This window comes from Pristis pectinata, chromosome 1 (assembly GCF_009764475.1).
Source record: "Pristis pectinata isolate sPriPec2 chromosome 1, sPriPec2.1.pri, whole genome shotgun sequence".
NCBI classification, from domain to species: domain Eukaryota; kingdom Metazoa; phylum Chordata; class Chondrichthyes; order Rhinopristiformes; family Pristidae; genus Pristis; species Pristis pectinata.
This window is the reverse complement of record NC_067405.1, coordinates 46,394,683-46,409,872: the sequence shown is the minus strand read 5'-3', so window position 1 is coordinate 46,409,872 and position 15,190 is coordinate 46,394,683. Positions and strand designations below refer to the sequence as shown.

General features: G+C 40.6%; 1 protein-coding gene across 8 annotated transcripts in view; it reads left to right on the top strand.

Annotated features, from left to right (window-relative positions):
* Nucleotides 1-15,190, top strand: part of chn1 (chimerin 1) — a 92,220-nt gene that overhangs the window by 71,954 nt on the left and 5,076 nt on the right. For all 8 annotated transcript variants that reach the window (XM_052015313.1, XM_052015295.1, XM_052015327.1 and 5 more), the window contains 4 exons: nt 173-257; nt 7,193-7,366; nt 9,555-9,632; nt 12,019-12,156. In XM_052015313.1, coding sequence (XP_051871273.1) covers nt 173-257; nt 7,193-7,366; nt 9,555-9,632; nt 12,019-12,156 — 475 coding nt within the window. The remainder of the gene's footprint in view (nt 1-172; nt 258-7,192; nt 7,367-9,554; nt 9,633-12,018; nt 12,157-15,190) is intronic.

Below are 15,190 nucleotides of genomic sequence, written 5' to 3'. Positions count from 1 at the left end.
ACCATTTCCCAACTCTACATTTTGACTGTTAGTAGCTTTAACCCTTAAATAGCCATTATTTTTATATTTCTCTTCAACTTTGAATGGTTCTGTATTTTAATCAAATAATTAATTTCAGTAATTCTCAGTGCTATCCTATACATTGTTATTTTCCTAATATTACATTTTACAGGTTCACACATTCCGAGGGCCTCACTGGTGTGAATACTGTGCCAATTTTATGTGGGGCTTGATTGCTCAGGGTGTGAAATGTGCAGGTACTTTTCTCTTTAAAGTGTGATTTCTGTTTTCATAATTTTACTTTTGAGTTCAATATCATCTCCAGATATGTTTACAATGCATTTTGCCATAAATGAATATGATTAACAATCAAATCACTAAGCAATTTCCTAAAATTGCATGTTTTTCTCTGAAATACTAATATTAAATGAAAAAAGCCAGCAATAGCCTTGTTTTAAAGGGGAAATATAATGTTGAGATTCAAAGTTCACAATGCACCATTATGCACACTAATGCTGTATGTGACTCAAGTTTCTGATCCATGGTAATATAATTTAAAATGTAGCAGGAAGAAGATGGAATGTAACTAGTGTGACATTTTGCTTAACTCAAGTGCACTGCGTGACCTGATTGATAGTTATTGTGAGGGCACAGCAACATGCCACAGCAACTTCCATATGTAAGAAAAATACAGAACTGTCTGAACCATTGTGTCTCCACAAAGGCAAACACACACATTAAGATTAACTATCAGTTTCATGAAGGGTCAATAAGAACATAAAACACAGAACAGTACAGCACAGGAACAGGCCCTTCAGCCTATGATGTTGTGCTGAACTAATTAAGCTAATGACACCTAATTAAACTAATCCCTTCTGCCTGCACATGGTCCACATCCCTCCATTCTCTGCATAATCATGTGCCTATCTGAGAGCCTCTTAAACACCTCTATCATGTCTGCCACCACCACCACTCCTGGGAGTGCATTCCAGGCACCCACCACTCTCTGTGAGAGGGGAACAAAAAACTTGCCCCACACATCTCCTTTGAACTTACCCCCTCGCACCTCAAATGCATGCCCTCTGGTATTAGACATTTTGAACCTAGGGAAAAAGATACCGACTGTCTACTCTACCTGTGCCTCTCATAATCTTATAAACTATCAGGTCTCCCCACAGCCTCTGCCGCACCAGAGAAAACAGCCCTAGTTTGTCCACCCTCTTCTTATAGCACATTCCCTCTCATCCAGGCAGTATCCCGTTAAACCTCTTCTACACCTCTCCAAAGCCCGTATATCCTTCCTATAATGGGGCAACAAGAATTGAATGCAGTACTCCAGATGCAACCTAACCAGAGTCTTATAAAGCTGTAACATAATTTCCTGACTCTTGAACTCAATGCCTCGACTAATGAAGGCGAGTATGCCATATTCCTTTACCACCCTATCAGCTTGTATGGCCACTTTCAGGGAGCTATGGACTTGGACCCCAAGATCCTTCTGCACATTGACACTGTTTAGGGTCCTGCCATTAACTGTGTACTTTGCATTTGATCTCCCAAAGTGCAACACATCACACTTGCCCGGATTAAACTCCATCTGCCATTTCTCCACCCATATATGCAACTGATCTATATCCTGCTATATCCTTTGGCAATCTTCTACAATATCCACCACTAGCCTTTGTGTCATCTGCAAACTTACTAATCCACCCATCCATGATTTCATCCAAGTCATTTATGTATACAACAAACAGCAGAGGTCCCAGTATGAATCCCTGCAGAACACAACTAATCACAGGCCTCCAGCCAGAATAAGACCTGTTGACCACTACCCTTTGCCTGCTATGGGGAAGCCAATTCTGAATCCAAGCGACCAAGTCACCATGGATCCCATGTATCTTAATCTTCTGGATGAAGGCATCTTAACCTTCACAAAAGTGAAGGTGTTGACATTTATTCAATAGATTTTGATTTGGCTTAGTTACTTATTTTGATGTGTGTGGTGCCAAATATTATTCTTGTCATTGTAAATTAAGCTTAATTCCAAAGACTAATTCAAAGTTTTCTTTAACTAAGAAGATATCAGGAATTGAAAAGGTCAAAGTTTCATTTTCAAGTCAATGTTTATGGTGCCCAACTAAATACACAAAGTCAGAAACATCAATATTGTTTTTGGGTTCAGGATTGTAATACTAGGTCAGCTCTTTGCACTTAGAGTAAAATATATAATCATCATGCACTTTCTAAATACATTAGTTTGGAAGGATCTAAGAAATCTACAACACTAAGCAAATTTGATTAAACAATGTGTTGAAATGTTTAATTTCATTGGAACAATGAAGTTATCATTTGTTTTCCTAATTGCTAATTAATATAAAAAGGCATCCAGATCCTTTTGAACACCAATATTTCACGATCTTTCACCACTTAAAAAAAATACTTGCCATTTCTATGTTTTTGTACCAAAATGGACAACCTCACATTTTTCCACATTATGCTCCATTGTTGCCCATTCAGTTAATTTCTACTTAAAGCCTTTTTGCATCCTTGTCGCTATGTACATTGCCATTTAGTTTTGTGACATTACTACTTGGAAATATTACATTTGGTTCCCTTTGCCAAATCATCAATATAGATTGTGAGTAAGTGGTCACAAGTCACAGGCTGCAACCTGAGAAGAATCCATTTATTTTCCATCTGTTAACAAATTCTCAATCCACACTAGCTTTTACTATCCCAACCTCCCTCTTACAATTCCATGTTTTCTAACCTTATTCACCAACTTCCTGCATGGAACCTAATCAAAAGGCAACTGAAAATCCAAATGCACTACATCCACTGGTTCCCCCTCATCAATTCTACTAGGTGTATCCCCAAAGAATTCCAATAGATCAATCAAACATAATTTCCCTTTCAAAAATCCATTCTGACTTTGCTCAATCATATTTTCTGCATTGATATCACATCCTTCATTTATAGATTAATTGTACCTCCTACTGATGGCAGACTTCTCTCTCTGCTCTTGCTCTCTCTCCTTTCTTACATAGGGAGGTCATAGTAGCTGCCCTCCAATCTTCAGTAACTGTTCCAGAATTGTGGAAGACAATAATCAGGCATCCCTTATCTCTGTAGCCACCACCTTCAATACTCTATCAATCTTTTGGTCATCCTTTGATCATTTCTAAAATACTTATATTCATCAGGCTTACTGCTCTTTCAGCCAACTTTGTAAGTCTTTTTCTTGCATTCTCATTTCTCCTGTGATCCATAGTTGGACCATTCCTATTTTGCTTTTGAGCATGGACGTCTGGGTTTCCCAGATATATGGAGAGTTTTTAATTCCACAGTAGGCTTTTTATTAAAAAATACATTCATCAGGCAGTGAAATTCCATGGTGTACTGCTGCACAGCACAAACTGGAAGAATTAGTGAGATTGGGGTGTCATTGAACTTTGGGGGTTGTTGATGTTGTGGAGTGTGGCTTCAAGTTTGTACTGGAGAGATTGGGGACTGAAGTGGCCTATAACTAGTTTGTAGTGTAGGGTGGGAGGAATCATGGGTTAGTTGATTGGTCATAGAAGAAATGCTCCTTCTCCAGGCCAGCAAACACTGCTGTTAACACACTGGCTGATGTTCCGGCCCTTGTCTCCTTTTACCTCATGACTTTACAAAGATCTATCAATTGTCCATTTTAAACAGGACTGAAAAATAGAAACACAAGAGACTGCAGATGCTGGAATCTGGAGCAACAAAACAATCTGCTGGAGGAACTCAGCGGGTCGAGCAGCATCTGTGAGAGGAAAGAAATTGTCAACGTTTCGGGTCGAAACCTATTAAAAGAACGGCATAGAACTCCATAAAGTATTTCAATAATTACACTATCTTCTCTCCCCAGATTGGTCACATGTCATCAGAAGTTGGCAATTTAAAGGCAGATTGGTCTCCTGTTTCAGATTTTTAACATCACAAATTCCCTCCTACCCAAACCAATGTGATATTGAGTCAGTATTCTAGTGTAGCCTGGTAAAAGATGTTCAATTCTGCTTTAAGAACTTAAGAGCTTCTGATTTTGATTTCTAATAGTCTTATGCACCTATTAAATGTATGATTTCTATCGTGCAGAAGAATGAAATCATTTAAATCTACTGATAAATTTAGTAGAACTTTACTAATTTTCGTATCAGGACACTCAGGAAATTCAGTTGTTGTAGTCTGCCCTTTTAGTTTTTATGCTGAAAGAATCAAATAGTTTATCCCATCATGTCTGCATATGTGTTTTCTCCCTGAGTCACCAAATCTAAACCCCAAATGTTTATCTTCCCACGTTGTTTAACGTTTCTCTTCCAGCAGCTGTGGAATTCTACTTTAAAATATTTATGGATTCTGCTTCATCCTAGATTTTGGCAATGTTTGCATGTTCTCATCACACTTTCTGTAAGGAAAATAACTGCAACGTCTCTTTTAATTTTTTTTATTATTATCTTAAAATAGACCTTCCTTTTCACTATCTTGTCAATCAGTAGAAATGATCTATTGCTGTTTACAAATCATACTTATTCACATTCTGAAAGCTTTGATCTGTTTAAACTCAATAAAGATATCTTAATTTCTCAGATTTCTCCCATTAACTCTCTTCCCTTATCTCTAATAATCTCCTAATGGCTATTGTGGGATATCCATAACACTATGGATAGGAAAGGTTTAGAGGGATATAGGCCAAATGCAGGCAAATGGGACTAACTCAGGTAGACAACCTGGTCAGCATGGATGAGTTGGGCCCAAGGGCTTGTTTCTGTGCTGTATGACTCTATCGAGAACATTTAAAAAATAGGAGCAGGGGTAGACCACTGGACCCCTCAAGCCTTCCTCGCCATTCACTATAATCATGGCTGATCTATCCCAGGCCTCAACTCCTCTGCCAGATCCCCATGGCTCTAAGTCTATCAATCTTTCAAAAATTCATTTACCTCCACTTTAAATACTTATAATAACCTGGCCTCCACACTTTGGGGCAGAAATTTTTAGGGACCCTCTGTGAGAAAAGTATCTATGTACCTTGGTTTTAAATGACTGGCCCTATATCCTGAAACTACGTCCCTTCGTTGAAGATTCTCCCACAAATGAAAATTTCTAAACGTCTAACTTGTCATGCCCTCTTAGGATCTTGTATGTTTCAAAAAATTATCCCTCAGTCTTCAAAACTCCAAAGAATAGAGACCCAACCTGTTTAGCCTCTCTCAAAAGGACAGTCCTCTCATCCCAGTAATTAGCCTGGTCAATCTTTTTTGAATCGCCTCCTTTCTTAGCTAAGGGAGACAAAACTGCATACAGTACTCCAGGCATGGCCTCAGCAACAGTTTGTACAATTGTAACTAAAGTTTAGAGACACAAGAGACTGCAGATGCTGGAATCTGGAGCAACAAACAATCTGCTGGAGGAACTCAGCGGGTCGAGCAGCATCAGTGGGGGAAAGGAATTGTCAACATATCCAGTCAAAACCCTGCATCAGGACCCAGTCTTTGAAACTAATTGAGCTATTATCATCAGGCTATTTGCAGTGTTCTCCATGGTGAAGACTGCTGCAAAAAAAAAATCGGTTTAATGTATCTGTCATTTCCTTCTTTCCTGACAGTAATTCCCCAGCCTTATTCTCTGGAGCTCCCACACTAACCTCAGCCACTCTTTTCCTTTTTAAATATCCATAGAAACTTTGCTGTTTGTTTTGATATTCCATGCAACTTTTCTCTTAACATCAATTCTCTCCTTATGACCTGTTAAGTCTTACGCTACTGGTTTCTGAAATATTTCTAATCCTCTGGCATACTACAAGACTCTGCTACTTTGTATGTCCATTATTCTTCACCACCTCTGTTAACCATGGATGATTCCTCTTTCTCATGGAATCCCTGTTTTAATTGGGATAAACAGTTATGTTGTCTCCTTGCTTTGGTATTCTTTTTCCCCTAGGTTTAAAAGCATTTGTACATCTTTATGGTGTATCTACTTCTACTGATATCTGTTATTAACCCATATATCTGCATACCAAGATTATTCTGATGTTCTTCATTAAAATCATACATTTAAGATGTACTCATCTACGTGTCCCTTCTCTACATTATGACCTGTTTGCTTTCTTACATCTTTATCAGCTATGCCAACCAGCACGCATTGATAATTCAGGGTTATTTATACCTGTGGTAAAGAGCAGCCCCATTAAGACTGGCCACTTCATTCTAGGCCATTACTGGTTTCTTTTGTTTTCTGGAGTCTAACTACTTCACAATCCCTGTGTAGAGTGGAAAAGCTGAGCAGCCCCTGTGTATATAATTACTTACTGGAGCTATCTCAAGGTAGAAAAATCACTAAATGACCATAGAAAACATATGGCCATTGTCTGTACTCCACAATTGGCTGCAGCAGAAAGTGTTATCCATATAGCTGGTCCAAGCACATTAGTTCTCAATGACATTGAATTGTGCTTTCTTCCATTTCTCTGCACCATATACCAAAAATAATAGTCCCTGTCTACAGAATTTTCCCCATTTGCCCTTTTGTTCCTGATGCTTTCGTTTGCCTTCCTTCTGCACCATTCAGCTCAGAGTTGCTGTTATGACTCCCATGCTGAAGAGGGCTCCAGAGAAAATCTCCTCTCAAAAGTATACAGGTTTTCAATTGCCATTGCTTAAACATGTCAGTATTCTTTTTAACATCCACAGTCTACTTCATCCAATGCCCATTTTTCTGAATGGATCCTTCACATTGTTTTCAGCAATTTCTGTCCTCACAGGACTCCAAAATGTGATTCCCATCTGAGATAGGCAAATGTCTTTACTATGCACATCTTCATGAGAATCAAAACTAGTAGCGGAAACAGTAGGCATAAGATCAAAGAGATGGGTACAAAACGACGATTTTTGTCCTCTTAATGCGCAGTTACCAGTTAGTGAAGCAAGTGGAAAAATTGATGATGAGGGCTGCAGTCACAAATTTTAGGTACTTTATTGGGTGATTGCAGAAAATAGATAATGGTTTTTGCTCTAGTCAAAAAGTATTGCAAATGAAAAAGCTATGTATGTTTGACTCTGAAGTTAAAATATCTATAGATACAACATATTTGAATTAAATTATTTGCATGAGAGTAATTGTCATTCTCTGATAATTTTAAAGGGTTTCTCTTATTCTGTATTCTTAGATTGTGGCTTGAACGTTCACAAACAGTGTTCCAAGATGGTTCCACATGATTGCAAGCCTGATCTGAAACATGTGAAAAAAGTCTACAGCTGTGACCTGACAACTCTGGTTAAAGCACATAATACAAAGAGACCAATGGTGGTGGATATGTGCATCCGAGAAATTGAAAGCAGAGGTAGGAGTCATGATTCTTGGATTATTGACAGTCACTGATAGTTACCATGTTAATGAATGAGAAGGATTTGAAACTGCAGTAAAGACGCATATTGATTATCTCATGTTCACATCTGTACACTTACATTGGTAACAAAGATTTGCTTAAGGATACAAAAGTGAAACACTGTGGATGCTGGAAATCTTAAATAAAAACAGAAAATGTTGGAAATACTTTAACAGTCAGGCAGCATCTGTGGAGAGAGAAATAGTTAATACTTCAAAACAAGCATCTTGGCCCGAGGCTGTTGCTGCAGAAGTCCGTCAAGCTGTTGTCCAACAAGGCCCAAACATTTTCGGGTGGTTTGTCAGTGACTTTCCATCATAAATTCAGTAACAAGAGTTGTCACTGATGATTGCACAATGTTCATTTCTATTTATAGTTGTTTACAAGGTGAACCAGCTGATACACACTGGTAACGTTTATGCCATACAAATGCCAGTCAGTAACAACCTCTTGCAAGCGTGTGCCTGACCACCTCCCTTTGGCATGCAGCTGCATTACCATAGCTGAGTGTCCATCAACCAATAGTGTACAGGTCATCATCGACCTGGGACAAAACTAGAATAAGCTATGTAAAAACTGTGGCCCCAAGGGCCAGTCAGAAGTTAGGCATCCTCTGGCAAATGGTTCACTTTCTTATTCTCTAAAGGCATTGTTCATCCACAAGGTGCAAGTCTGGAGCTTGATGGAATGCTCTCCACTGGTCTGGTTACAATCAACTCAACAATATTCAAGGAGCTCAACACTAACCATGAGAAGACAGTTCACTTGATAGGCACCAAATCCACCATCATAAAGATTCACCCAACCGTCACTTGCACACAGTACCTACACTATCTACCATCTACAAAATGCACTGCAGTTACTTGTCTAAGTGACTTCAAGGGCATATCCCATGCTTGTGATCTCTGCTATCATGAGTGACAAAGGCCAAAAGCTACTTGCAGGTTTCCCTTCAAATCACATTCCAAACTTACCTGGAAGTATATTGCTGTTTCTTCATAATCTTTAGGAATTAATCCTGGAATCCAGTACTGTGCAAATACCTTCACCAAAATATTCAATAAAGTGGCTCACTGCCATCTTCTCAAAAACAATTAGGGAAGAGCAAGAAAATTGGAGTTGATGGCAATGCCCACATCACATAATTTTTTAAAATTAGGTTTGTCCCTGCCCTGCCAGCCCCCAAGGCTGCATATTGTAGTAGAATGCAATTCAGCTGCTGCTGATGACCTATGGTATCAGATGAGTGAGGTTAAGGTCACAGTAATGGATGAGAGAATCTGGTCGCAATAGAGAGGAAGGATCTAGAATTGAGCCTATGGTCTGATATAAAAAGGTCCTAGGACCTTGTGGGGTTGCTGGAACCAACAAGGAATTCAAAAATGGAACAAAGTTTAAAAAAAATTCTGACCAATCAGTTCCTGACAGCATATTGCTGCTGAAGACTTTAAGATGATGCTGCAGTATTGAATAAAACAAGTGAATCTTAAATATACCTCTGTCTACCTTCATGGGAAGGCTTCACTCAAGTTTCAAGTATCAGAGTTGGAAACAGAGGCATGGGATCATAAAAGTTAGAGTTTATATCCCTAGTCCACTCCTTTTTGGGCCATGGTGGGTTGCATAGCTGGGGGGTAGGAAAAAGGTTTTTCTTCGGATTTCCAGCATCTGCAATTTACGCTTTTTCAAAACCGAAGGCTATGTCTCTGGGTTTAAAGTAAATTTAAATAGTTTGAACCTTCTATTCAGTGGGGAAAGGGCTTTTAAATTCTTAATTATTTTCAAAGAACAAAAAAGCAAATTATTTATAGTTTGGAAAAATAGTATACAGATTGAAGGGATCACATTGATGCATCCATGCTCAAACTGCAGCATCCTGTGAATTGCAGCACAGAATGCCAGTTTTACATTACTGAACAGCTTCAGCTTTTACACAGTCTGATGGTTTGAATAAGAAATAAGTAAAGAAAAAATGGGATTAATGTGGGATTAATGTAAATGGATGTTTGATAGTTGCTGCAGACTTGAAGAGCCAAAGGGCCTATTTCCATGCTATATGTCTCTAATACTCTGTAGATTCATTTTTGTTTACTAATATAAGCTTTCATTTTCCATGTGTTATTATTTTTCCCACATTTTGTAGGTTTGATGTCTGAAGGTTTATACAGAGTATCAGGATTTAGTGATCTAATTGAAGATGTCAAGCTGGCATTTGACAGAGGTACGTGCAATTTAATTTTGCACAACAGACAAAAGGGTAGCATTCCTTGGCATTCACAACAAGCAGGTGAACTTTATTATGTTTACTTATTTTTAGATTTTCACCTTTGAAAATTTCAGACATTGAGTTATGTCAATCTAATCAGAGAAAATGAAAACGACCAGATTTTTTCATGTTTCTCAGCAGATGAAAGTTAAAATAAATCCTATAAATATATCAGTTCTCCAGCTTCCTAAGCTAAATTAGTGGAAGAACTACAAGGGCTTATGTCAGTTAGTAACAGTGTGAATTCAAGCACACAGTGAGCTACAACAGCAGCTGGTTGAAAAGAGTGGTATATCTATTTTTACACTTCATTGGAGACAAAATTTTTATTCTTTAAAATTAAGCTTTTCTGTTTGTGTATCAGTAATATTACGTATATTCTAGAGTCTCTGACCTGAGTTGTTTTTGGTAGATATTAAGTCAAAGCCCAACTTAAAACAATGCATCAGGTTTACAGGGAAGTGCAGGATTTCTATGCTAGACTACTGGCATTTAGCAACTCATCACCCCTGCCCTGTAGTTTGTGACTTCATTACACATGTGGAAGTTCTTAACTTGCTGGCTGAGTCCCACTGGTGATTTCCTGGCTGTTCTCCAACTTTCAATTCCACATAGATTGTGGCAATAGAGCATGACCTTGCTGCAGTTCCCTGGCAAATGCACTGGGGAACCTTCCCACAGAACCTTTTCAACCTGGGCAGGTTAGGCCTGGCACAAGAACAGCAAGCCCATTCATTTACTACTCTTTCCCCCCACCCCACGATACACATAGTTCACTCGTAGGCTTCTTGCCTGCCCCCATCTGGTTTCTGGTTCCAGTTCTATTTACCATTCACCTCTCCCCTTATGGTTCCCATTATCACCTCGTCAGATTCCAGCTTTGATGGCCCTTTGTTTTCCTACTTATCACTCTCCAGCAGCTGTTTCCATCTTCACTCACCTCTTCCACCCCCATCTTGCTCCATCTGCCTCTCCTTTTGTTGGCCTCCTCCTATCATCCACCTACCTCTGTCTCCCAACTCCAACCATCCCCTTCCCGTACCTGGCTCGACCTGCCTGTCATCTTTCACCCCTCCTCAGTCCACCAATCACTTCGGGTTCCTGTCACACCACTCCCTCTCTTTTGTTTGCTTAAACCTCAAGCATACTAATTTTCAATCAAAACCATGCAACCATAGCTGCAAAATTCTACAATTAAAATGCCAATTCTGTGTAGTTTTACAAAATTATCTTTCATAATACTTTTGTCCCAAGCTAGATGTTACTTTTTCTGCTGTAAACAAGTTTGTGCTGTATTATAGAAGGAATTACAGTTTACAGTTACTGCAGAATTTTGCCATCTTTCAGTGGACAAGTGGCATTGTGGTGCAGCAGTTAGTGCTGCTGCTTCACAGTTCCAGGGATCCATATTGAATCCTGACCTTGTATGCTGTTTGTGTGGGGTTTGCATGTTATCCCAGTGACTACATGGGTTTTTGCCAGGTGACTGTGTGGATATCTACCAGGTGGTATATTTTTCTCCCACATCCGAAAGATGTGCTGATCGGTTATTTGGCCACAATAAATTATCCATTAGTGTGAATGAGTAACAAAGTACTCAAAAGGGGAATTGATGGGCATGTGAGAGAGAATAAAATAGAGGTACAGGGAAATAAGGAGAGGGGGGGTGGGACTGATGGGATAGCTGTGCTGGGAGTTGCGTGGACCCCATGCCCTCTTTCCTGTATTGTAATAAGACTTTGATATTATTCTACCTAAAATGTCTGTAACATGATGCTGTTCATGGTGAGATATGAAGCATGCAATTGCAGCAATTACCTGTCTTTCAAGATATGCTGTGTTGGTTGTAACTAGAGAAGCATTCTCCTATGCTCTCTTTGCAGGAAGGTGTTGCATTGAGAATTGAAGAACATACTGTATCTGTTGTGAATGTAATACAAGAATGAATAGTAATAAAATCATGAGGGGCATAGGGTGGACAAGCAATATCTTTTTCCCATTATTAAGCAATCCAGTACCAGAGGGCTTGCATTTAAGGTGAGAGAGGGTAGGTTCAGAACAGAAGTGAGGGGTATGTTTTTTTTTACTGAGAGTAGTGGATGCCTGGAATGCGTTGCCTGATAGGGTGGTGGAGGCAAATTCATTGGGGGCTTTTAAGAGGGGCTTGGATGGGCACATGAATGAGAGGAAAATAGAGGGATATGGGAATTCTGTAGGTAGGCAAGAATAGCTTGGTCAGCACAACATTGTGGGCTGAAGGGCCTGTTCTGTGCTGTACTTTTGTGTGTTCTAATACAATAATTATATTGAATTGAATATCCATTGATATTTTGTCTCTTAGATGGTGAGAAAGCAGACATTTCTGTGAATATTTATGAAGATATAAATATTATCACTGGTGCGCTTAAACTTTACTTCAGAGATTTGCCTATTCCACTTATCACATATGATGCATACCCAAAATTTATTGAAGCTGCTCGTGAGTAAAGTTTTTCTTTGTGTGTGTATAAAAATATAATGTGTGCACATTATTGATTTACTTGTTTACCAGTTTAATATAAAAAGATGATATTTTTAATGTTCAGTCATCTCTCCATCATAGGAAGCATATTGGCACAGCTAATAGAACCACCACTTCACAATGCCAGAGACCCAGGTTCAATCCTGACCTTGGCTGCCATCTGTGTGGAGTTTGTACATTCTCCCTATAACCATGTGGGATTCTTGCAGCTGCTGCAGTTTCCTCATATACCCCAAAGATATGCTGGTTGGTAGGTTAATTGGCCGCTATAAATTGTCCCTTGTGTACAGGTGAGTGATGTACTCTGGTTGAAGTTGATGAGAATGTGAGAGAATAAAACATGGGATTAATGTGGAATTAATATAAATGGGTAGTTGATGTTCAGCATGTACGGTGGGCCAAAGGGTCTGTTTCCATCCTGTATCTATATTGATGAACTTGGCTTTGCAAATTATCCATCCATTACAGCAAAACAAACATCAATAACTACTGTTTAGAAATGGTTAATGTCTGTGGGAGGCACTTAATGGGTGTTTTCAAGTTCATGCGTGTTCATTTCTTGGTCCTAAAGTGTCTCTTTTTTCATTAGCTTGGTCACAATCTAACTTCAGCTCCCATGCATTAACCATCTAGTGGCTCATTATTAGTTTGGAACCAGGCAAATTTTCTCTGGTGAAATGAACATGACATAACTTGGTTCCAACATTCATTAATTTTAAAGACCTTTATCAAACCTCAATAATTCCATAAATTGCTCTATTGAAGAACAGTCCTAATTTGATTCAGAAAATTTTCCTACTATTCAGCACAATTACAACCAGACTGAGATAAGAATGAAACTGATTACCAGCAAACGTAGTGCTCCCTCAACCTGGACCCCATCAAGGAGCATCAGGCCATTGTCTCCCGCACTATCACTGATGTCATCGTCTCTGGAGACCTCCCCTCTACAGCCTCCAACCTCATAGCTCCCCTACCCCACACTGCCTGTTTCTACCTCCTCCACAAGATTCACAAACCCAACTGCCCTGGTAGATCCATTGTTTCTGCCTGTTCCTGCCCCACTGAACTTGTATCTTAACTCCATTTTGTCCCCCTTGGTTCAGTCCCTTCCTACCTATGTCTGTGACACTTCGCATGTTCTCCATCACTTCAACAACTTCCAGTCCCCGGCCCTGACTGCCTCATTTTCACCATGGACATTCAGTCCCTGTATACTTCCATCCCCCATCAGGAAGGCCTTAAGGCTCTCCGTTTCTTTCTCGATAACAGACCCAACCAGTTCCCCACCATCACCACCCTCATCTGTCTGGCAGAACTGGTATTCAACCTTAACAACTTTTCTTTCAGCTCCTCCCACTTTCTCCAAACTAAAGGTGTATCCATGGGCACTTGCATGGGCCCCAGCTATGCCTGCCTCTGTCGGCTACGTGGAACAGTCAATGTTCCAAGCCTACACCGGTAACACCCGTCCAAGTCTTTCTCTGCTACACTGATGACTGCATTGGGGCTACTTCCTGCACCCGTGCTGAGCTCATCAATTTCATCAACTTTGCCTCCAACTTCCACCCTACCCTCAGATTCACTTGGTCCATCTTCGACATCTCTCTCCCCTTTCTGGATCTCTCTGTCTCCATCTCCAGAGACAGATTAACCACAGACATCTTCTTCAAACCCATTGACTCCCACAGTTATCTTGACTACACCTCTTCCCACCCTGTCACTGTAAGGACGCCATCCCCTTCTCCCAGTCCCTCCGCCTCCACTGCATCTGTTCCCATGATGAAGCTTTCCATTCTTGGACATCAGAGATGTCCTCCTTTTTCAGTGACCAGGGTTTCCCTTCCATCACCATCAATGCTGTTCTTACTGTATCTCCTCCACTTCCCGCACGTCTGCCCTCACCCTCTTCCCCCCGACGACATAACAGGGACAGGGTTCCCCTTGTCCTTACCTACCACCCCACAAGCCTTCACATCCAATACATCATTCTCCGCAACTTCTGCCACCTCCAACGGGATCCTCCCACCAGGAACATCTTCCCCTCACCCCCTCTCTCTGCTTTCCGAAGGGACCGCTCTCTCTGCGACTCCCTTGTCCACTCGTCCCTCCCCACCAATAACCCCCCTGGCACTTATGCCTGCAACTGCACCAAGTGCTACACCTGTCCCTACATCTCCTCCCTCACCACCATTCATGGTCCCAGACAATCCTTACAGGTGAGGCAGCGCTTCACCTGTGAGTCCAAGGGTGTCATTTGTTGCATCCGGTGCTCCCGGTGTGGCCTCCTGTACATCAGTGAGACCTGACGCAGATTGGGTAAACGCTTCATCAAGCACCTTCGCTCCGTCCACCACAACAGCCTGGAACTCCTGGGTGCCACCCACTTCAATTCCACATCCTATTCCCATACTGACATGTCTATCCATGGCCGCCTCTGTTGCCATGTTGAGGCCAGGCACAGGTTGCCAGGCAACAACACCTCATATTCTGCCTTGGGGGTCTCCAAGTTGATGGCCTCAATGTCGATTTCTCTAACTTCCGGTAACTCCAACCCTTTTACTCACTCCTTTGTCTTCCCTTATTCCTATGGCTCCCTTCCCTTGCCTTGGTGACCTGCCCATCTCCTTCCCTCCCCTTCCCCATCCTTTATTCCATGGTCCACTGCCCTCTCCTACTGGATTCCTTTTTCTTCAGCCCTCCTCCCTGTCACCTCTCAGCTTATTACATCTTTTCACCCTCCCCCACCCACCTACCATCCCCCTCTCACCTGGACTCACCTACAGTGGCATGTAAAAGTTTGGGCACCCCTGGTCAAAATGTCTGTTCCTGTGAATAGCTAAGCGAGTAAAAGATGACCTGATTTCCAAAAGGAATAAAGTTAAAGGTGGCACATTTCTTTAATATTTTAAGCAAGATTACTTTTTTTATTTCTATCTTTCACAGTTTCAAAATAACAAAAAAGGAAAAGGGAACGAAGCAAAAGTTTGGG